The sequence below is a fragment of the Oncorhynchus kisutch genome, linkage group LG14 (genome assembly GCF_002021735.2).
Source record: "Oncorhynchus kisutch isolate 150728-3 linkage group LG14, Okis_V2, whole genome shotgun sequence".
NCBI lineage: Eukaryota > Metazoa > Chordata > Actinopteri > Salmoniformes > Salmonidae > Oncorhynchus > Oncorhynchus kisutch.
In genome coordinates, this window is record NC_034187.2 from 51,247,200 (window position 1) to 51,269,179 (window position 21,980).

General features: G+C 44.7%; 1 protein-coding gene across 1 annotated transcript in view; it reads left to right on the forward strand.

Annotated features, from left to right (window-relative positions):
* The window catches only part of rbms3 (RNA binding motif, single stranded interacting protein), a 211,533-nt gene that overhangs the window by 151,563 nt on the left and 37,990 nt on the right, over nt 1–21,980 (forward strand). Inside the window, exon 7 of the mRNA XM_031788529.1 lies at nt 17,346–17,452. Within this exon, the coding sequence (XP_031644389.1) occupies nt 17,346–17,452 (107 nt within the window). The remainder of the gene's footprint in view (nt 1–17,345; nt 17,453–21,980) is intronic.

Below are 21,980 nucleotides of genomic sequence, written 5' to 3' on the forward strand. Positions count from 1 at the left end.
AGCAGTACCCACATGTTCCAAACACGAAGTAGAGCGGTAGCACTTGATTAAAAATTTTACAAACTAATCACGCCGAAAACAAACATGACTTCAGCGGCACACGCCGTCAAAACTGCCAACCAAGAGCTCTCACACAGAGACAGAAGTGCCATATTTACTTCCTCCTTCCTGACAGCTGGTGCGCTCTTTTTGGCAGTGCATGGTGAAGGCTCCGTGAAGGATTTCACCACACTCCTCCCCCCATGAAAAAACAAAGCCTGTAGAAACAGAGCGGATGCAGGCTTTGGCAGGTTAGGACCGAACCAGGGAAGTCCTCATCAGGGTTCTCCAAAAAGAGGCCCTGAAGGCGTTGCATTTGCCTGCAATCCAGCTCTTCTGCCATAGGGTACCAGGGCATGCACTGTCCTGCCTCCAAAGAGACCAAGTAGTTCACCGGGCCCAACTGCTGCCCCACATGGTAAGGACCTTGCCATTACCGTCTGAGGATGGTAGGCCGTGGTCAGCTTGGCAACAACTCCCCAGTAAGTACAGAGCTATTTGTAGATTCCTGTGGACCTCATTCAGAGAGAATTTGGTCTGGAATCCCGAATCGTATAAAGATCTCACTTTGCAGAATCGGAGAAGTAGCTGATGCAGTGGCTTTGCGGATTGGAAATAACCCCACGCAGTGTGTGTAGTGGTCCACTACCACCAATAACAATTAATTCTGGGTCCCCTGGTGGGAGGACAAAGCCCCATGAAGTTAATTCCCAGCATTTCATTCAGATGGTTCACAGTGGTCTGCAGCAGTTTCCCGGCAGGTCTGCCAATGTCTGGTTTGTATTTCTGGAGAACTTCACACTGCTGTACAAACTTCTTGTTATCGACCCACATGTCTGGCCAGTACACCACTTCCTATACTCTTCGGTGGGTTTTGAAGACTCCAAGATGGCCACTCATGGGGTTGGATCATCTGGTCATTCAATGTAGAGAAGACATAGAACACACAGCACCGTGTGTATCTCCTCTTGGAGTTTTTCGATACACTTTATCCTTTGGGGTGACAGGTAGCCTAGTGGTTAGAGTGTTGGGCCAGTAACTGAAAGGTTGCTAGATCGAATCCCCGAACTGACAAGGTAAAAATCTGTTGTTCTGCCCCTGAACAAGGCAGTTAACCCACTGTTCCTAGGCCATCATTGTAAATAAGAATTTGTTCTTAACTGACTTGCCTAGTTAAATAAAGGTTAGAAGAAAATGTCATTCCTAATTATGCTGAACTTCTCACTGAATCGGCAAGTCTTCCTCAGACAAACTCTTGTGGATCTCCATGATGGTGGCAGCACTCTGCTGTGCACGCCACACACTCATCATCCAGAGGGAAATAATCATCCAGACACCTCCAAGTAGGTGCTCCGTTTCTCCAGAGCCCAGACCACAGCGAAGCACTCCCGTTCAGTCGTTGAATAATTCCTCTCTGCGGGTGCGACTTGCAGAGGCAAGAACCTCTTCTGTTCCAGGTACAAGTTTGTTGAGCCAAGACTGCTCTGAGTCCTGTTTGACTTGCACCTCTGTACACTATTAAAATAGCATTCAGGTTAGGATGTCCAAGCACTGGAGGAGTGATGAGATTGTTGTTGAGTGTTTCAAATGCGCTATGGCATGCAGGAGTCCATTGGAACTCCACCCCCTTGTTTTTAAGGTGGTTAAGTGGCACAACCCTGTGGTACCATCAAGCCATACCCAGGAAGCGCTGAACAGCCTTCAGGGATGTGTGAATTGGAAACCCCTGCACTGCTTCAACTTTGGCTGGATCTGCATGGAAACCTTCTTTAAAATAAAAAAAACGTTACCCCTTTTTTCTGCGATGCAGTGCTCAGTGGTGCCACTCGGGAGTCCTGCATGGATACCTTCTGCATTAACCAAGGAACTTGAATTCAGACAAGCAGAAATGACACTTCAAGTTCAGAGTCAAACCCTTAGCCTTCAGTCTGTCGAAGATGGACTGTATGTCTTGCAGAGACAGAGGAGGAGTAGATGATGATGTCATACAGGTACACAAGACAATTCCCCCCCCCCCCCCCTTAGATCTCCCAGGACAGTCTCCATCAGGCTTTGAAAGCTTGCTAGAGCATTCTTCAAACCAAAAGTCAGGACTTTGAAGGAGAACAAACCAGCAGGGGTGACAAAGGCAGTCTTGTCCTGGCTGGCGGGATCCATTGCCACCTGCTAATAGCCGCTTTTCAGATCCAGATTATTGAAGATTGTCGCTCCGGCCAGAGAGTCTAGTAAGTTATTGTTGTTCGGTAGAGGGTAGGTATTGCTTTCTGTTATGGCATGTGGCTTCCTGTAGTCCACACAGAATCGATATCCACCATCATTCTTTGGAATCAGGAGAACCGGAGAAGCCCACCCAGAAACACAAAGCTTCACTAAGCCATTAGCTAACATGCTCTTGAACCGTTCATTGAGAATCACCAGTTTGGCGGCGGACAGCCTGAGGGACGTTGTTTAAATGAGGGACTTCATGCCGGCTACTCATGTTGTGTTTGAAGGTTGTTGTTAGTCTGGGTGTAAAAGTACATACCTCACCATTAATCTCCAGCATCTGGAGGGGGGGGGGGGGGGGTAGCCAGATTCTCTGCCTTCATTGGTGGAATTTGTATTTTCTCTGTCTCTGTCTTTGTTGTCGTCTTTGTCTTTACCTTACCGGGACTCTGGATAGGTTTGCGGGCTTCAGCCCGAGAAAAGTGCATTTCCAGATTGAAATGGATGAGATTGGGAAGGGTCAGAGTGCAGCCGATAGGATGGTTCGGACATCTAGATGGTCAGTCCACTGAAGTCCAGACCAAGGACTACAGCAAATGCAAGGCATGGATCTGCAAGAATAGCCACAGGAAGGGTAATAACCTCATCATGCAGCTTAATTTCCATATCAGTCCAGCCTAAGGGATTGGTCGGTTCTCCGTTTGCCAAGTACAATGATCCTTCCTCCCAGGTTCAAATTTCCTCATGCGGTAATGCCATCTTTCTCCACAGCGGCTCCTGTATCAGGGTGTAAGTTTCTGCTGTGTCCATTATGGCCTTCCCTCTGAAGTTCCTAACTGTCAGGGGGACCAGCAGTTGTTGAGGAATATGAATTAGACAGCTAAGTGAGCTGTCTGAAGGTTTCATAGATGGCACTGAGGCCGACCTAACCAAATGCAAGCCACCACGCCTGTCTAGACTGTCTGTCTTCTGTCTAACCTTTTTCTGTATCCTGACACTGGCCACAGAGAGGGACGGAACCTGTAGGATGTTGACCCTTACACCTAGAGCACATCACTGGACTTTTGCCTTGGTTCTTAGGCACGAACCCATGAGATGATTTAACCCCCCTGTTCCCTCATCCCGATTGGGATACCGGGGTTTGTGTTTGTAGGTGGTGCTCCCAGTCCTTCTCAAACTGGGTCCCAAGACTCACCAGATCCTCCACATTATGCACACGTTCGCAAAGTTGACTGGCAAGGCAGGGCACAATGTTCTTAAGAATGAGTTTAACCATATCCTGCTCAGTAATGTCAGCCTTCCATATCTTCCATTGAACTCGATAGGAGAAGGCAAAGTCCTGTATTGGCTCTGCTTCACTCTGGACTCTGTTACAAACCCGTTCTGCCAGTTCATCCTCATAGTCCTCTGAGAGGAAGTCGGAGAAGAACAGTTTCTGAAACTCCTCCCAGATAGCCCATGAACAGATGTCAATCTCCCACCAGTCTCTTGGTGTACCATGGAGAACACTACGGAGGGTGGCAAGAACCTCCAGATCAGTAAGGGGCCGGCGGGAAAGGAAATCATTACGGTTAGATAGAAAAAGCAGAGAATCAACATCATCTTCTGGCCTGCCAAAAGTGGGGAAAATGAGCTTGATAGGGAGGGAGCACTTTAGATGAGGGATGACATTGGCAGGGGGTATTGATGAAACTCGAGTTCTGTTGTTTAACTGTCTTGCGAGGTTTTTTTCCCAGCGCCATCTGTTCCTATTCCCTTGATTGCAGAGTCAGTGGCAGCGGGAAACACTGAGGGAGGTGCAGATGTTTGTCCAGAACGGAAAAGCACTGCATCACCTCCTGGTGCAGCTCCTCCAGTTGAAGGGCTGTGGCCTTCTATCTCATTAGATGTCTCCTTTTAAGATTGTCTAGTCATAAATCGCTTTTCCTCTATGCGAGAGCTCTTCCTGTCCTCCATAACATCTTTCAGGTGAGCACACACCTCCTTCACAACAGAGCCTGACTCCTCTGCTCTCATTTTTGTTCCTGCTCAATTACAGGTCATGACTAGATGATGGTTCGCTTCTATGAGTGTTTTTGAAACTTTTGTATTTTCCCCCTTGAACACCCCGTTTCAGAGAATCTTGAAAATATTTCAGTCTTTTCCTCCATTTGACGGGGGAGGTGAGTCGACCTCAGTTGCACATCTTTCCGATGAGCCTCCACACTTTCACCGAGTTTGCAAATGGCATTCTCCTGCATGGTCAAACTGTAACTGGTGTGCGGCCATTGTTGTTCCATTTGTCCAGTTTAGCACAGAGTCACCTCTTCCAGTCTGGGAAGGGTAACAGGAGGAGTTGGAGGGGAAGGTAAGGGTGGAGAGGTTATAGGCGAGCCAGAAGCCTGGGGATAATGGACAGTGCTCTCCAACTCCATTTCACAATTTAGTCCTTCCACAATGAGAGAATGCTTGTTATAATTACCATTAGGCGTGTCCACATTGACACAGTGTGGGGTTCCAATAAAATACACGATTCAACAACTTTGTGTGTGGTGTGTTCATGGGTTCTTTTTTCCATAAGTCCCTAGGGAATCCCTGATCAGGCGCCAATTCTGTCGTGGTATTGTTAGAGAGAGGGAAATATAAAGATTTTTGTTCGGGGTCCAGGCAGGTATTACACTGCCGATATGGAGATAGGAGAGAGGTAGTACTGCGACAAGACACACACACACACACATCAGCAAAAGAGACAAGCTACACTCTTGGCAGTTTGGAGAGAAAGGACAAGACACGCCATATAACAACTCACAGCACAGGGATAACCCAACCAATAATGCTTCATACAATAATAAGGATTAGAACAACTCCAAGGCAATTTCATAGAGGTTCCAGACAATAAAGAACCCAGTTATCATTTGATGATTTGCAAATATTTCTATTTATTACATTAATGGTTGAGTATGTGTAGTTCAAAACAAAAATGTCCCCAAAATGCCTTCGGCAAATACACAATAAATCAATCCATGGAGTTCCAAAAAAGATCAGCAATATACTCGAACACACACTCCCTTTAATGAAAATGTCAATGCTAGTGCATTTACAGTTCCCAACCTCACTGAACACAAAAAGGAAGAGAGAGAGAGGGACAGAGGCCTATGGTCTTAGCTGTTAACTTCTGGCTTACAGTTACACTTGTCCGTCTGTCCGTCCGATACTCCCATTGGTTTGTTGGTGGAAGCTTTGTAAACAATGTTGCCAGTAATCCAGTAAATCAACGGCAAGAGCAGTCCCCGCACGTTCCAACCACTAATTAGAGCGGTATAACACTTGACTTAAAACTTTACAAACTAAGCATGACTTCTGCAAAGACTTGCACACACAGTCAAAACTGCCGCGCCAACTGCTAGCTCTCACACAGAGACGGAATAGCCATATTTACTGTACTTCCTCCTTCCTGACAGCTGGTGCGCTCTTAAAGTGGCAGCGCACGGTGAAGGCTCTGTGCAGGGTTTTGCCACACTCTCTACGTGTATTTGAGCATGCTATTCATTTGGGGTGGAGATCAGATAAATGAAGATGACTTAATTCTTTGACTTAATTCCCTCATAATTCCACCACCGATGAAACAATGAATAAAGTCGAGCAACCTGCCGGTTCCAAGTGGAACCCGTACTTTATTTTTTCTGATAGAAATAACACCATTCTTCATGCACTGTCATTTGCAAATTGATCAGAGCTGTTGATAAGGGCTAGGTAAATGAGTAAGCTGTTTGGATAAGGGGATTGTGAATATAAATGACAAATGTTTTAGAACTATTTTACCTTTTGATGTCTGGAGACAAATGTAAAACCTGTCATATGGCAGCCCACTGAAGCATATCAACATATCACCTTTTCCACAGTGAAGTTTATGAAATGCTGGCCTTCTAACTTGCAGGAATTACATTTGGTGACCCAAGCTATAGGCTTCTGTTGCCATGCCCAAATTAAAGTATAGCGTCAAACCTACCAAGTTGATTTATGATTTCTAAATTTTTTTATTATATCCCCCGACTTTTTACTGTATTTTTTTAAACAATTTATATCTGGTTTTAAATATTAGCCACTGTAGGTAGCCAGCGTCAGTTATACTCACATACATTTATAACTGTCACTTTAGTGTCCGTTTCCTTACATTTTGCATCATTCCATTACAGCAGTAGTTTTACCTTTCTTTCTTCTGTAATGTTCGTTTGGCTGTTCCTGAGGAACGCTAGCCATAGTGGATCATATTAGGCTAACGTATTAAAGGCCATACGTAGCAGTTTAAACCTGTTCATGACAACAGTTCCATGATTAATTAAGATTATTAGGGTAGATTTATAGGACTTACTGTTCAACCCCTATTACCTTCCAATGTTTAATGGCTTGAACAGTTGAATATGGCAACTTTCAGATAAATCAAACGTCTGTGTTTTTGATTCACCAATATATTCACCAAACCTATTTTAAATGTATTCATAAATACTTTTTTAAACCTAAATAATATACACGATCGGATGGTTTTTAAATCTACCAATTGGTGCTGAAAAAGAGATCCCCAATATTCTGAACCATTTTCTCCATATATTCCATTAATTCAAATTAAAGGTACACCAAATTTAAAGGGATGACTTTAAATTAACAGTATTGAAAACGCTATTGAATGAAAACTTCACGAGGAAATCAGTTGGCCAGCAAGTGGGAGGCTTTTCAGCGATTGAATTACATTTATTCAGCGCATGCGCACCTGCATAAGTTAAGTCTGAATACCAACTTCTGAGAAATGCATAGGAAAGGCGTGCGTAGGAAAGGCGTAGATTTCCTGCGTCTGAAACGACCCAAATCGTCTCCGAGTAGGAGTGCTGATCTAGGATCAGGAAGCCCCTGTCCATGCTATCTTATTCATTATGATCTACCGACAAGGCAAAACTGATCCTAGATCAGCACTCCTGAAATGCTTTTTGAATACAGGCCCTGATCTCTAATCAGCTACAATGCCACTCCTCATCGATCCCCCATCAGTTACAGCAAAGGGACAGTATCGAGCAGCTAGTCATACTAGCCCCGGCTCCATCGATCATAAATCAACGTCTGTGTCCGCATTGATCATCAATCACCCCGGGTGGCACTATTGATTGGCTGGTCGCTCCCTGCCTCAGCCAATGGGTATCTGAGTATTGACTGTTACTCCGATACAGTATTGAGGCCCTCATTGATAATTAATTTATTGTCCTGTAATTTCATTTTGTTGTGTCCATACTTCTTGGAAAGCCTGCAGTGGAAACCTAGGCCCTATTCCCACCACGAGAGATGGAGTCTGAGGAGCGGTAAAGGCTAAATGTTTTTTTTGTCACCTCTATCAGAATTATATTGGAATCCTATTGGGCAAAGTTTGGATCCTATAGGACGGAACCAGAGAGAGAACTGGCAGAACAGAACTGTGCCACGCCCTAACAGCCCATAGCATTGGAAACGTCTGTCTCGGACCCACATTTAAATTGTAGCTAAGCACCACGTCAACCATGCCGTTTGTAAATAAACGTGGTGAGAGCTGTCTGCTGTATACATCTTATTGAAATGTGTACGACTAGAGGATTGAGATCACGCCATTAGACTTGGCACCTCCCCCTCTACACCCTGACGTGTTTATTTATTTATCTTGGTAACGTTAATGTTTGGAGTGGCTGGTTGGTCAGGGGAATTAGCCAGTTAAGCTAAATTGAAGCTCTCCTCCTTTAACAGTTTTCCTTGTACCTCAAAGATGTTTGCCCCAGGATTTTCCCGCTCTAGTCTCACTGCCAGTGTTGCTGTGTGCGAACACTCAAGATAAAGACGAAGCTTACTTTGCTTGCACTCACGCTAAATGCTAATTCCTACTGTAGCTTCTACTTTGCTAGCGCTCGCGCTAAGGCTAACCATATTGTAGGCTTACTTTGCTACCTTAGTCAAGAAATCCTATAGGATTAGGGATTTTTTCAATAGAATCCTATACAGTGACGATATTAGCATGTACATCTTGGTGGAGCAAACCCCCCAAACATGTGAGATGCATACCAGCAAAGCCACGACACAACAAAATACTAAACGATACGTTTAATTGAACTATAACGGTGACAAACGGTGCCCACAAACTGTTAGGGCCTACATAAAGCTGTCCCAACAGCAGAGTCCCACCACTGCTACACCTGGCAATCCTATAGGTTTTGTAGGATTGTGTCACCCCAAAAATAATCCTATTAGAACACTCAAGCTAAAGGCTAATTCATACTGTAAGCCTACTTTGCTAGCACCGAGATCTACCGCTCAGATTTCTTTTTAAACATCACTTAAAAAACATAAGCCTTTGAAACATTAACCAATTAAAAACAGTTCTGTAGCAATGAGGTTTGTGCAGTAGGCGATAGGCCCAATACGTTATCACTGCATATTGGCTATGCCTGAATTGCCCTGCCAATGTTGTTCTTCTCAGATCATTCTGAAATTATATATATTTTTTAAAATATGATCACACTGGTAATAAATCATTTATTGTATATCTTGAGGCACAGCCACGTAAGCATAAAAATGTGTTTATTAGTTGTTTTTACTGGACTGATGGCCTGCAACTGATGGTCAGTCTGAAGGGAGCGTCCAAACACTCGTCCCAACACGCATTTGATGTGTTATGAAAGTGTTAACAGTGCTGAATAACAACTTAAACATGAACTTACTCGTGAAAACAGCAGCTCTTTGTTGTATTCGTTGAGTCTCTCTCTGATCATGGTTTTGAAATCTCATAGTATCCTCTTTGCTGTGTGTTCAATTCTTATTTTTACAGTCTGTGGCTCAAGGAAACTGTGCAGACACGGTGATCTGAGCTATCTGATTCGGGTAGGCGGAGTTCTTTCCTTCAGACACATTACATGGTTCAAAATGGGAACCCTTTACCTTCGCGGCGCTAGGATTGCTGAATCAAGTGCACCTTCCGCCAACAGCGCAAAACAAATAAAAGATCAATAGGAATGCAAGGCTTTATTGTGTTTTTTTTTTACAGAACTGTCTGGTGATCGACTAGGAAAGCCTTGGAGATCGCTGGTGACCACTGCCGTAGGCCTACTTTTCTAGAACATGCTAAAGGCTAACCATACTGTAGGCCTACTTTGCTAGAACATGCTAAAGGCTAACCATACTGTAGGCCTACTTTGCTAGAACATGCTAAAGGCTAACCATACTGTAGGCCTACTTTGCTAGAACATGCTAAAGGCTAACCATACTGTAGGCCTACTTTGCTAGAACATGCTAAAGGATAACCATACTGTAGGCCTACTTTGCTAGAACATGCTAAAGGCTAACCATACTGTACGCCTACTTTGCTAGAACATGCTAAAGGAAAACCATACTGTAGGCCTACTTTGCTAGAACATGCTAAAGGCTAAACATACTGTAGGCCTACTTTGCTAGAACATGCTAAAGGATAACCATACTGTAGGTCTACTTTCCTACCCGAATACTATTCTAACTTTTTGTTCCTAATTTAACCCATTAAATTATAGTTTGTTGTAATTTGTTCCAGTAAAATCTAACATTAATTGCAACATTTTTATTGATCATAAACAACAGTTCTATATTTCGGTTTTATTCACCACCACAATATGGGAACACCAAGTTCATTTGCATTATGACCACCAGTACAGTACACGTTTTTCAACAAAATATTCAAGTTATTTAATTTGATTCTTATTCATGCAACTGCTTGTCTTTGAATTAGACATTATAATATGACGTACAATACTACATAAAATGTTATAATAACACACAGTTTTGGGGGATTTTCCTGGGATTCACAGCATCTTTACATTGCTTATTATGCTAATTAAACGTAGAAGGAAAATATATTTGTATGTACAGCTATTGTTGTTGCAGTTGACACTGCGTTTAATATGTGTTGCAGATGCACCAGATTCTATCCTATGGCTTTGTAAATCCGATAGGATTTTTTGGATCCTATAGGATTTGTTTTTACCAGGGTAGCACTCATGCAAGTCTTTACTGCACCTCTGAAATGTTGGGTGTATGAACCTACTGGCTGTGCCAATTCAGCAGTGTCAATGGCAGCTCCGTTTTTAGTGTGCTGTGAGTGTCAGTTAGTGTAACAGTTTAAGACGTGGACGTGTGACATCCATGTCAACAGGCAAGCAGCTAGGCGCTTTCTACTTTTCGGGACCGAAAAACTCCTATCCACTTAGCTTTCCAGCTGCTTCACCTGCAGTATGACTATACTAATACACCCACAGTCTTATTCAAAGCATGGATACACTATGATATACTCTATGATATACTGCTGTATCTTAACGCCATGCTAAGCTAGTAAGCTTGACGACACTTCGTCTTCACACACAGCCTTTGTCTGAGTGTGTCTATTTATCTAGTCCGAAGGTGGTCTTTGTCTGTGTCCAACCCTCTCATATATCTAAAGCTGGTCATCATCATCCATTACTGATATATCATGTACTAAAACCAGACAGACCTGAGACCTGGGGGCCATGATGCAGTACAGCATCTGCCCAACATCCATCAGCTTTGTTTATTTCTCTCAAATCTGTCCTGAGACCAGTCTGTCTGCTCTTCAGCCATGCAGAGAGAAAGAGAGGGAGATGGGACTACTACATTACATTACTCTTGTTAAGTGTGCAATAGCTCATCGATCAGCCCCTACCACCTCTCTGCATTGAGAGGGTCCTTTCCCGTAATCCATAATAACATCTCAGACCAGGACGGCTTGGCGGCGTAACACATGAGCCCCCTATGGAAAACGCTGGGGGCGATCAATATCCATACACTGTGTAACCATATTGGCTCAGAGAGAGGGAGAGAGCTTTGTTGACATCCTCGTCCTCCTCCCCGTCCAAAATATGGATCAGGAAAAATGGACCCCTCTCTCTCTCTCTCTCTCTCTCTCTCTCTCTCTCTCTCTCTCTCTCTCTCTCTCTCTCTCTCTCTCTCTCTCTCTCTCTCTCTCTCTATCTCTATCTCTATCTCTATCTCTATCTCTATCTCTGTCATTGTCATTGAGTCCAGCGCTGAGCGCTGCCCGTCGCAGCTGTCAGTGAAAAAGGCAGACAGAAAAGTCCGTTGTTGTGAGCACTATTGACGCAGAGCCGTCAAATCCCTACCCTTTGAGAGGGGCCGGGCTGGTGAGCCGTCTGCGTCTAGCCCACGAGGTGGGGGGAGTGGTGAAGAGGAGGGGTTTGGGTGGTGGGGGCTTATGTTAACCTCTACATATGAGGGATATTGTCTCATCGCTTATTTATGCTCTGCCGCTTCCCTCCACATCCCCACTATTCAACCAGATTGTCTCTTGGTGTCCAGACTGAGTAGGGATTTTCTCCCTCTTTGTAGACTTATTACTCAGACATCTTTTGTCTCTCTGTCTGCCTTTCCATTTCTCTTTGTCTCTCTCTTACTTTCTGTCTTTCTTTTCTCTGTCTCTTGACAAAATGATGGTGATTCATTCAACTCTCCCTGAAATCAATAGGTCAACCATTCTGATCCTAATTAGGCCATTTTTAAATAATCTATTAGAAATTCTTACGAGCAAGGAGGAAGTAACGTGAAGCAGAATTCTAATGAAGCCTCATTCTGGAGTTATATTGTCTTTCATGTATACGAATAAGCAGTAATAGTAAAGGCAGTAATCAGAACTGGGGCGGCACACAATTGGCCCAACGTCGTCTTTATGGCGGGCTGGGTGCCTGCAAGCTGACCCCGGTTGTCAGTTGAACAGTGTTTCCTCCGACACATCGGTGCGGTTGGCTTCCGGGTTAAGCAAGCAGTGGGTTAAGAAGCAGCACAGCTTTGAGGGTCATGTTTTTGAAAGACGCACGACTCGAACTTCGCCTCTCCTGAGCCCGTTGGGGAGTGGCAGCGATGAGACAAGATAGTAGTTACGAACTGGGGAGAAAAAGAGGGAGTTGGTGAACTGTAGAGTTGTCTTTTAATGAATCCTATTCTGTGAACTGCACATAATGTTGTGGAGAGATGAATAGTCCTCTATCCATTTATCATTGACAGTGCTGTACCCGCACAGTACAAGGCCATGCTGGTTTGACTCAAAGCCTCCTCCTCCCTCTGCATTTGCCTTGAGAGAGGCCTCTTTTGTAACTTGCTTGATGGTTTAAAGCTGCTTGATTCAATGGGCCCCCACCCTGACACAGTTCTGGGCATTCCTGCATTGATTCTGCCATTCAGACTGCCAGATGTACAGTTCAACATGCTTCTGAGGAATAACAGGGAGAATTGAGGACGGACGTGTAGCATACTGAATTGATATTCACAAGAGATTATTTTAAAGCCAATAAGACTGTTGTTTTTGGTTTAAAGATGCCGGTCCATAAAAAAAGCAGTTAATGTTTTACGGAACTGAAGCGTAAGATGTTGGAAGTAGCTTAAGCTTTCATTGTAACAGTGCTGCCAGATTTTCTGCAGACTGTACATTCACTGTGATATGGAATACTGAAGAGTTTTGGTCGTACTGCTCTGTTTGAACCAAGAGTCTAGTCCTGAACTGGATCAGGGGTTAGAGTTGAATGATTAATTCAGTACCAGTCAAAAGTTTGGGCACCTATTCATTCAAGGCTTTTTCTTTATTTTTGACTATTTTCTACATTGTAGAATAATAGTGAAGACATCAAAAGTATGAAATAACACATTTGTAATCATGTAGTAACCGAAAAAGTCTTAAACAAATTTTTAAAAAGCCACCCTTTGCCATGATGACGCCCACTCTTGGCATTCTCTCGACCAGCTTCACTTGGAATGCTTTTCCAACGGTCTTGAAGGAGTTCCCACATATGCTGAGCACTTGCTGGCTGCTTTTCCTTCACTCTGCGGTCCATCTCATCCCAAACCATCTCAATTGGGTTGAGGTCGGGTGATTGTGGAGGCCAGGTCATCTGATGCAGCACTCCTTCATTCACATATTGGTCAAATAGCCCTTACACAGCCTGGAGGTGTTTTGGGTCATTGTCTTGTTGAAAAACAAATGATAGTCCCACTAAGTGCAAACCAAATGGGATGGTGTATCACTGCAGAATGCTGTGGTAGCCATGCTGGTTAAGTGTGCCTTGAATTCTAAATAAATCACTGACAGTGTCACCAGCAAAGCACCATCACACCTCCTCCTCCATGCTTCACGGTGGGGACCACACATGCAGAGATCATCCGTTCACCTTCTCTGCTTCTCACATAGACACGGCGGTTGGAACCAAAAATCTCAAATTTCCACCAGTCTAATGTCCATTGCTCGTGTCTCTTGGCCCATGAAGTCTCTTCTTCTTCTTCTTAATGGTGTCCTTTAGTAGTGGTTTCTTTGCAGCAATTCGACCACAAAGACCTGATTCACGCAGTCTCCTCTATACAGTTGATGTTGAGATGTTTCTGTTACTTGAACTCTGAAGCATTTATTTGGGCTGGAATTTCTGAGGTTGGTAACTCTAATGAACTTATCTTCTGCAGCAGAGGTAACTCTGGGTATTCCTTTCCTGTGGCGGTCCTCATGAGAGACAGTTTCATCATAGCGCTTGATGGTTTTTGCGACTGCACTTGAAGAAACATTCAAAGTTCTTGGAATGTTCCGCAATGACTGACCTTCATGTCATATAGTAATGATGGACTGTCGTTTCTCTTTGCCTATGTGAGTTGTTCTTGCAATAATCTGGACTTGGTTTTTTACCAAATAGGGCTATCTTCTGTGTACCACCCCTACCTTGTCACAACACAACCGATTGGTTCAAACGCATTAAGAAGGAAAGAAATTCCACAAATTAACTTTTAACAAGGCACACCTGTTAATTGAAATGAATTCCAGGTGACTACCTCATGAAGCTGGTTGAGAGAATGCCATCAGTATGCAAAGCTGTCATCAAGGCAAAGGGTGGCTACTTTGAAGAATCTCAAATATAATATATATTTTGATTTGTTTAACACTTTTTTGGTTACTACATTATTCCATATGTGTTATTTCATAGTTTTGATGTCTTCACTCTTATTCTACAATGTAGAAAATAATAAATAAAAAAATAACAGAATACCCTTGAATGAGTAGGTGTGCCAAAACTTTTGACTGGTACTGTAAATACTTAGTAGTCCTTTCCTGCAGTCAATGACCAAAAGCGCCCTTTTTGGTTTCATGGGTGGAAGGTTATTAATATTTTTCATAATGAATAACGTTACGAACATCCGGTGCTTCTATGTCGAACAGTTTTGTTATATTTCGGTTTTCTGTGTAATATTGGGATGCAAACTCAAAATTGAATACATTTCCACTCTATTTCTGACATGGTACAGGTGTCTTCTTTTTGTTAAGCCCATAACCATGTGTGTGAGGTGAATGCTTTTGTTTCAAAGTAGATTTGTTTAAGACCACCAGGAATTTCTCTGTGTGACCCTGATTTAGTCCACTGCATTAAAAGGTTAAGGAGTAGGAAACCAGGGTGTCTGATGTAAACGAAGCAGCGTAGCATTGGTGTGACTATGTGCCGGCCTCCAAGCTAGTGAGGTCATTTCTAATCCAGCCACTTGACTCCAGGTGAAATGTTTCCTCCATTGCTGCTCATGCTGTTTGCAGTGCTGGCAACCTAATGTGTGTGTGTGTGTGTGTGAGAGAGAGAGAGGAGGGGGGTTGTGTTTCTCAATTCTGTTGACCCGTTGCTATGGCGATGCACATAAAGAACAATTAAGCGTTCTTGTAGAGTGCCTTGTTAGCGTCAATTGTTGACTTGGACCAATTTATTTTCCTCTTTCCTCCATTTTTTTTTGTCATTATGTAGTGCTAAATTGGTAGATGCAGGATTTTTTGGGGTCTCAGAATTGCACACATTGACTGAGGTGGCGGCCAATTTAAGCGTTGTAGCCATAAGCCAGTAAAGCCACAATATGGGCAGCGTACTGTAGGTCTTTATGCACTTTTCTGTTTCATTTTCCGCATAGGGTAGACAAGGAGGGGCTGAAGATTTTGGCCTTGATTTTTCAACAAATTGGCCGTTGTGCTCTGGGATCTGGAGGGACCTGGAGGCCTGCTCATGGGATGTCAGCGTTGCAGCATATCGGATCCACTACATTAGCCAGACTGCTAATTACCTCCCTGAGAGGACGGTCGGAGAGAGTTTTCGGAAGCTTTTTTCTTGTTTGTCCCAGCAACATCTCCACCCCTGTGGGTTGAAGTCTCAAGAGTTTGTTCCCCGAATCCCCTGCTCTTTTGCACCTTTTCCTCCCTCGTCCGCTTTTCACTCGCTTCATGTAATAGGCAAACAAATAATACCTCTGTGTGTGTTAGTCTGCTGCATCATCACTTGACCTAGGTTACAGTGAGGAAGCTGGTGGAGGGGAGGACCATTGTAATGGTCGAAATGGAACAAAGGGAACCTTCCACTGGAAGGGTCACTGTCATGTTCCTCTGTTGCATAGGGTGCTCATATTAGGACAGCCACTGTCTCGTCAGTAATTGGGTCAGTCTCAACCGAGACTGTCCTGATATGGACACTGTAGTTGCTCTTATTCACATGGTGTTGTTGGCCTTGTCCTCAGTGTACTGAATTGCCTCCAGTGTACAGGGACTTTATTGTTGAGTCCCAAACATCTGGGGAATTGAGATTAAAGCACAAATGAAGCTCCTGTCTATGTCAAATTCGGGAGTGGGAGCTGAAAGGTCACTTCCTCACTGTCCAGCATCTCACGCCACAGACGACACCTGCGTCGGTGTCGTCAGGACGCCTCTAATGCGTACGCGATGACAGGTCGCCCCGTCTGCCCGTCCACGCGGCTTGGCAGCTGCAGGTGCAGGGAACAGCGTTTGAACAAGGCTGGCTCACGTCGGCACGCAGCGCAGCCCTTGCGATTGATCCTTCAGCTAGCTTACTCTACTTCTCTCCCTCTCATCTCTACAGTTCCCTTCTACACAGAGATACCGATCTCGCTGACACGTACAAAAAAAACTAAAAGGGAAGGGACACACTGAAGCCCTCCCGATCCCCGGCCAAAAAGAGCCACCCGTTTCTCATTAGTAACCGCTCAAGAAGGGCTTTTTCTTCTGTTTTTCTTTCTTCCCTTCCTTTCATTCCAGCCCTCAGTGGCTCTGTCTTTCCTCAGAAGGTGTTTTATCATCGTCTGAAGGGCACCTGCTTCAGAAGTAGTGTGAGAATATGGCCTTTTAGAGAGTTGTCTCTAAGAACTTACGTGTCACACAGGAAACACAACATAACTTATTATCGCAATTATATCTTGGTGCTCCTGCGATTATCTCGATAAGGGACTATATGGAGGAGTTGAGATCCCATGAACCGTCAATTGATAAACCGCAATTAGCTCATCTTAGTCCTTTCCTCCTCTTGTGTGTGTGTATAGTCCATTCATATTTTGTGGCTACTTCCTGGGTGAATGTGTGGGATCTGATATTAAATAACAAAGGCGATGAATGACTATGTTACCCCATGTAATATTTCTCCCTAAGTGACTGACAATGTTTCTGTCCATTCCCATTTCCTGACTGTCGCAGCTGGCGCGACATCCATGTGTGTGTGTGCACATGGATAGACTGCCTCCTGTGGTCACTCAGAGAACAACTCGTCCTAACATTCTCACCCAAACACTTTTATGTTTGTAGCCCGATGAGAAGCCTTGCTGGTTGCAGAGTTGGGGAAAAAATCATTGAGATGAAAAGTCGAACAGAAAAGCTGTTCTATAAAAATAGGGGGGATTGTATAGGAAGGAACGAGAAATGCCTTACAGAAATTAGCTTTGGCTGACAGAGTTCCCGAAACATTACCGTCTCTAAGCAATTTACGAGAGCGATTACTCTGATTATTATTTCAACAATACCCAGCTATGCTCTTTCAAGGGCTGCCAGTGGGGCTGTGGCTGGGGGAATGAATGGCCTTGCCAAGACTGAGCGTCTGGGAGTTTCACAAGGCACTCCACGGGAGGGAGGGAGGGATGGAGGGAGGGAGGGAGGGAGGGGGCAGAAAAAAGAAAGGGAGACACACTTCAAAGGGGTTCTTCATAAGGGTCACTGTTTTAGTCGTTAATTTCTGTTTTTACTAACCCCTTCCCTCTCTATCTCTCTGCAGCCCCCAACGAGCCTTTGCTGTGCAAATTCGCAGACGGAGGGCAGAAGAAACGCCAGAGCCAGAGCAAGTACCCACAGAACGGGCGGCCGTGGCACAGGGAAGGCGAGGTAAGCCACTGACTCATTACAGCTGCCATTTTGGTTCCACAGGTACAGCCATCCGGCAGTTTCCATTAACCCTGCATTACATACCACCAACTCATGGCACTGGAAAGACGTTTGGCTCAAAGGCAGGCATTTAACCACTGAGGTAATGGAAGTCTTAATAAGGGGTAATTTAGGTCCATGTAAAACATGACCGTCTGTCTCCCATGTTTAAGGTTGGCGCTGGCAGTGAAAAAAGGTTGAAAAAAGCACTTTAAGTATTGATTCAAACCTTCAAAATAAGAGTTGAAATATAAATTGCATTTCAAGGTTGTATGAGTGCTCAAGTGCATATAGGTGCTCCACCCATGGTTCATAGTAGTTTGGGCCTAGAAATTGGATACCTAACATGTTCCGCAGTAGCAACCTGCAACGGGAAGGGCAGTCGGAGGGTTTTTCATGCGGGTCTACGTACTACGGAGAATATGAACTTGCAGGGGCTGACAGTTGTGCTGAAGCTGCAAGGTAGAAAGGAAAGAACAAGATATAGGCTCCCTGTGGAGATGGGCCTGACTGTGTGTCTTTCAGGAGACAACATACCCTCCAGTTTGTCTGCTTTGTTGGTTGTGTGTGTAATGGTTGTGTGTAATATACTGTGTGTGTGCGAGTGTGCGTGTCCATCACAGACTCAGCAGACCAAACGCCGAGCCCAGTGAGGCCTGTTTGCCCTAACACCATGTTGCTACAGAGCCTCACACACTGACAGGGTTAGCTGGCTACACTTGACGCGAGGTGAGAGGGGTGTGTGTGTGTGTGTGCAGCATCTGGAAAGAGGAAGAGAGAAGAAAGGAGAAAAGAAGAGAGGCAGCATCACGAGAATAGATGGAATACACCAAAACACTGTCTCTCTCTCATCTCCCCTCTCCTCCCCACACAGCGTGCTGATGAAATCTGCTGCCCTCCTTAGATTAAAAGGCTCGCCTCTCGCCCAACTACGTCTCGCGTGCAGATTAACAACATGGTTCGTGTTTTTATCTCCGTAAAAAGGCCCTCCCATGGCCTCACGCTCAACAGCTAGGAAGAGTCTTGCATCCCTCCCTCCCTCCCTCCCTCCTTGCTTCCCATTACTCTGGTTAAGGACATGAGTGAGTGGCTGGTGGAGGCTTAAGTGCTGGTGTTGTTGGGGCCTTTGTGTGTTCGTTCATGTGTGTGCGCGCACGTTTGTTCGTGTGTGTGTGTGTGTGTGTGTGTGTGCTTGCGTGTCAACAAGGCCCCCCCACAGTCATTGATCAGCAGCACAGCCAGCGCTGGGAGGTCGGTTTCATACAGTGCCTTGCGAAAGTATTCGGCCCCCTTGAACTTTGCGACCTTTTGCCACATTTCAGGCTTCAAACATAAAGATATAAAACTGTATTTTTTTGTGAAGAATCAACAACAAGTGGGACACAATCATGAAGTGGAACGACATTTATTGGATATTTCAAACTTTTTTAACAAATCAAAAACTGAAAAATTGGGCGTTTCAGTGCAGCAAACTCTCTCCAGAAGTTCAGTGAGGATCTCTGAATGATCCAATGTTGACCTAAATGACTAATGATGATAAATACAATCCACCTGTGTGTAATCAAGTCTCCGTATAAATGCACCTGCACTGGGATAGTCTCAGAGGTCCGTTAAAAGCGCAGAGAGCATCATGAAGAACAAGGAACACACCAGGCAGGTCCGAGATAATGTTGTGAAGAAGTTTAAAGCCGGATTTGGATACAAAAAGATTTCCCAAGCTTTAAACATCCCAAGGAGCACTGTGCAAGCGATAATATTGAAATGGAAGGAGTATCAGACCACTGCAAATCTACCAAGACCTGGCCGTCCCTCTAAACTTTCAGCTCATACAAGGAGAAGACTGATCAGAGATGCAGCCAAGAGGCCCATGATCACTCTGGATGAACTGCAGAGATCTACAGCTGAGGTGGGAGACTCTGTCCATAGGACAACAATCAGTCGTATATTGCACAAATCTGGCCTTTATGGAAGAGTGGCAAGAAGAAAGCCATTTCTTAAAGATATCCATAAAAAGTGTTGTTTAAAGTTTGCCACAAGCCACCTGGGAGACACACCAAACATGTGGAAGAAGGTGCTCTGGTCAGATGAAACCAAAATTGAACTTTTTGGCAACAATGCAAAACGTTATGTTTGGCGTAAAAGCAACACAGCTCATCACCCTGAACACACCATCCCCACTGTCAAACATGGTGGTGGCAGCATCATGGTTTGGGCCTGCTTTTCTTCAGCAGGGACAGGGAAGATGGTTCAAATTGATGGGAAGATGGATGGAGCCAAATACAGGACCATTCTGGAAGAACCTGATGGAGTCTGCAAAAGACCTGAGACTGGGACGGAGATTTGTCTTCCAACAAGACAATGATCCAAAACATAAAGCAAAATCTACAATCGAATGGTTCAAAAATAAACATATCCAGGTGTTAGAATGGCCAAGTCAAAGTCCAGATCTGAATCCAATCGAGAATCTGTGGAAAGAACTGAAAACTGCTGTTCACAAATGCTCTCCATCCTACCTCACTGAGCTCGAGCTGTTTTGCAAGGAGGAATGGGAAAGAATTTCAGTCTCTCGATGTGCAAAACTGATAGAGACATACCCCAAGCGACTTACAGCTGTAATCGCAGCAAAAGGTGGCGCTACAAAGTATTAACTTAAGTGGGCTGAATAATTTTGCACGCCCAATTTTTCTGTTTTTGATTTGTTAAAAAAGTTTGAAATATCCAATAAATGTCGTTCCACTTCATGATTGTGTCCCACTTGTTGTTGATTCTTCACAAAAAAATACAATTTTATATCTTTATGTTTGAAGCCTGAAATGTGGCAAAAGGTCGCAAAGTTCAAGGGGGCCGAATACTTTCGCAAGGCACTGTATGTGAGTCTGTTTATCAGACACTCTCCAATCCTTCACCAGGGGCCTCCCGTTCTGTGGCCAGACGAAGAGGGCCTCCCGTTCTGTGGCCAGACGAAGAGGGCCGCCCGGAGCACGCCGTTTGCTACGTTCTCCATTGAACCGCTTTTGAAGTCAGCCAAACTCCCAGAACACACCAGGAGTCTAGTAGAGCACCCGTAGAGCAGCAAGCAACCACATTGTAGAGTGATTAGTCAGTCGTTGAAAAGGGGTCAGAAGTCAAATGGAGGTTTCTTCTAAGTGACTATGAGGCATGCAAACACTCTCTCAAACATGCGTTGCACCTTACGAACGATGGGGTCTTACACACACACATGCAAAACACACACGCAAAGTCACCTGGGTTCAAGCACACGTACTTCGTCTGAGTCACGCATGCTCACACGGACACGGGCACACACAACATACACTCATACGCACACACCATAAATCGTTAACACACACACACACACAGTCTCACAACATCACACTAGCTCAAGTGCTTTCTCTTTGGGGAAAGTGTTAATGGCAAAACAACCAGTTCTCCCGTGTGTGAAAGAAAGCCTGACTGATGTTTTTGGGAGAGAGGGTGTGTGTGTCTGTGTGTGCATGTATGTGTGTATTTGTGTCTGTGTGACCTACAGCCGGACACCAAGTCCAGTTCCAGCTGCCAGAGGGGCCAACTTTCTCTCCCTCATGTACTGTCACTTTCTCTCCCTCACGTACTGTCACTTTCTCTCCCTCACGTACTGTCACTTTCTCTCCCTCACGTACTGTCACTTTCACTCCCTCACATGCTCCAACTTCCTCTCCAAGACACATACTGTCACTTTCTCTCCCTCACGTTCTGTCACTTTCTCTCCCTCACATGCTCCAACTTCCTCTCCAAGACACATACTGTCACTTTCTCTCCCTCACGTACTGTCACTTTCTCTCCCTCACATGCTCCAACTTCCTCTCCAAGACACATACTGTCACTTTCTCTCCCTCACGTACTGTCACTTTCTCTCCCTCACGTACTGTCACTTTCTCTCCCTCACTTACTGTCACTTTCTCTCTCTCACATGCTCCAACTTCCTCTCCAAAACACATACTGTCACTTTCTCTCCCTCGCGTACTGTCACTTTCTCTCCCTCGCGTACTGTCACTTTCTCTCCCTCGCGTACTGCCACTTTCTCTCCCTCACATACTGTCACTTTCTCTACCTCACATGCTCCAACTTCCTCTCCAAGACACATACTGTCACTTTCTCTCCCTCACATGCTCCAACTTCCTCTCCAAAACACATACTGTCACTTTCTCTCCCTCGCGTACTGTCACTTTCTCTCCCTCACGTACTGTCACTTTCTCTCCCTCACGTACTGTCACTTTCTCTCCCTCACATGCTCCAACTTCCTCTCCAAAACACATACGGTCACTTTCTCTCCCTCACATGCTCCAACTTCCTCTCCAAAACACATACTGTCACTTTCTCTCCCTCGCGTACTGTCACTTTCTCTCCCTCACGTACTGTCACTTTCTCTCCCTCACATGCTCCAACTTCCTCTCCAAAACACATACGGTCACTTTCTCTCCCTCACATGCTCCAACTTCCAAGACACTCT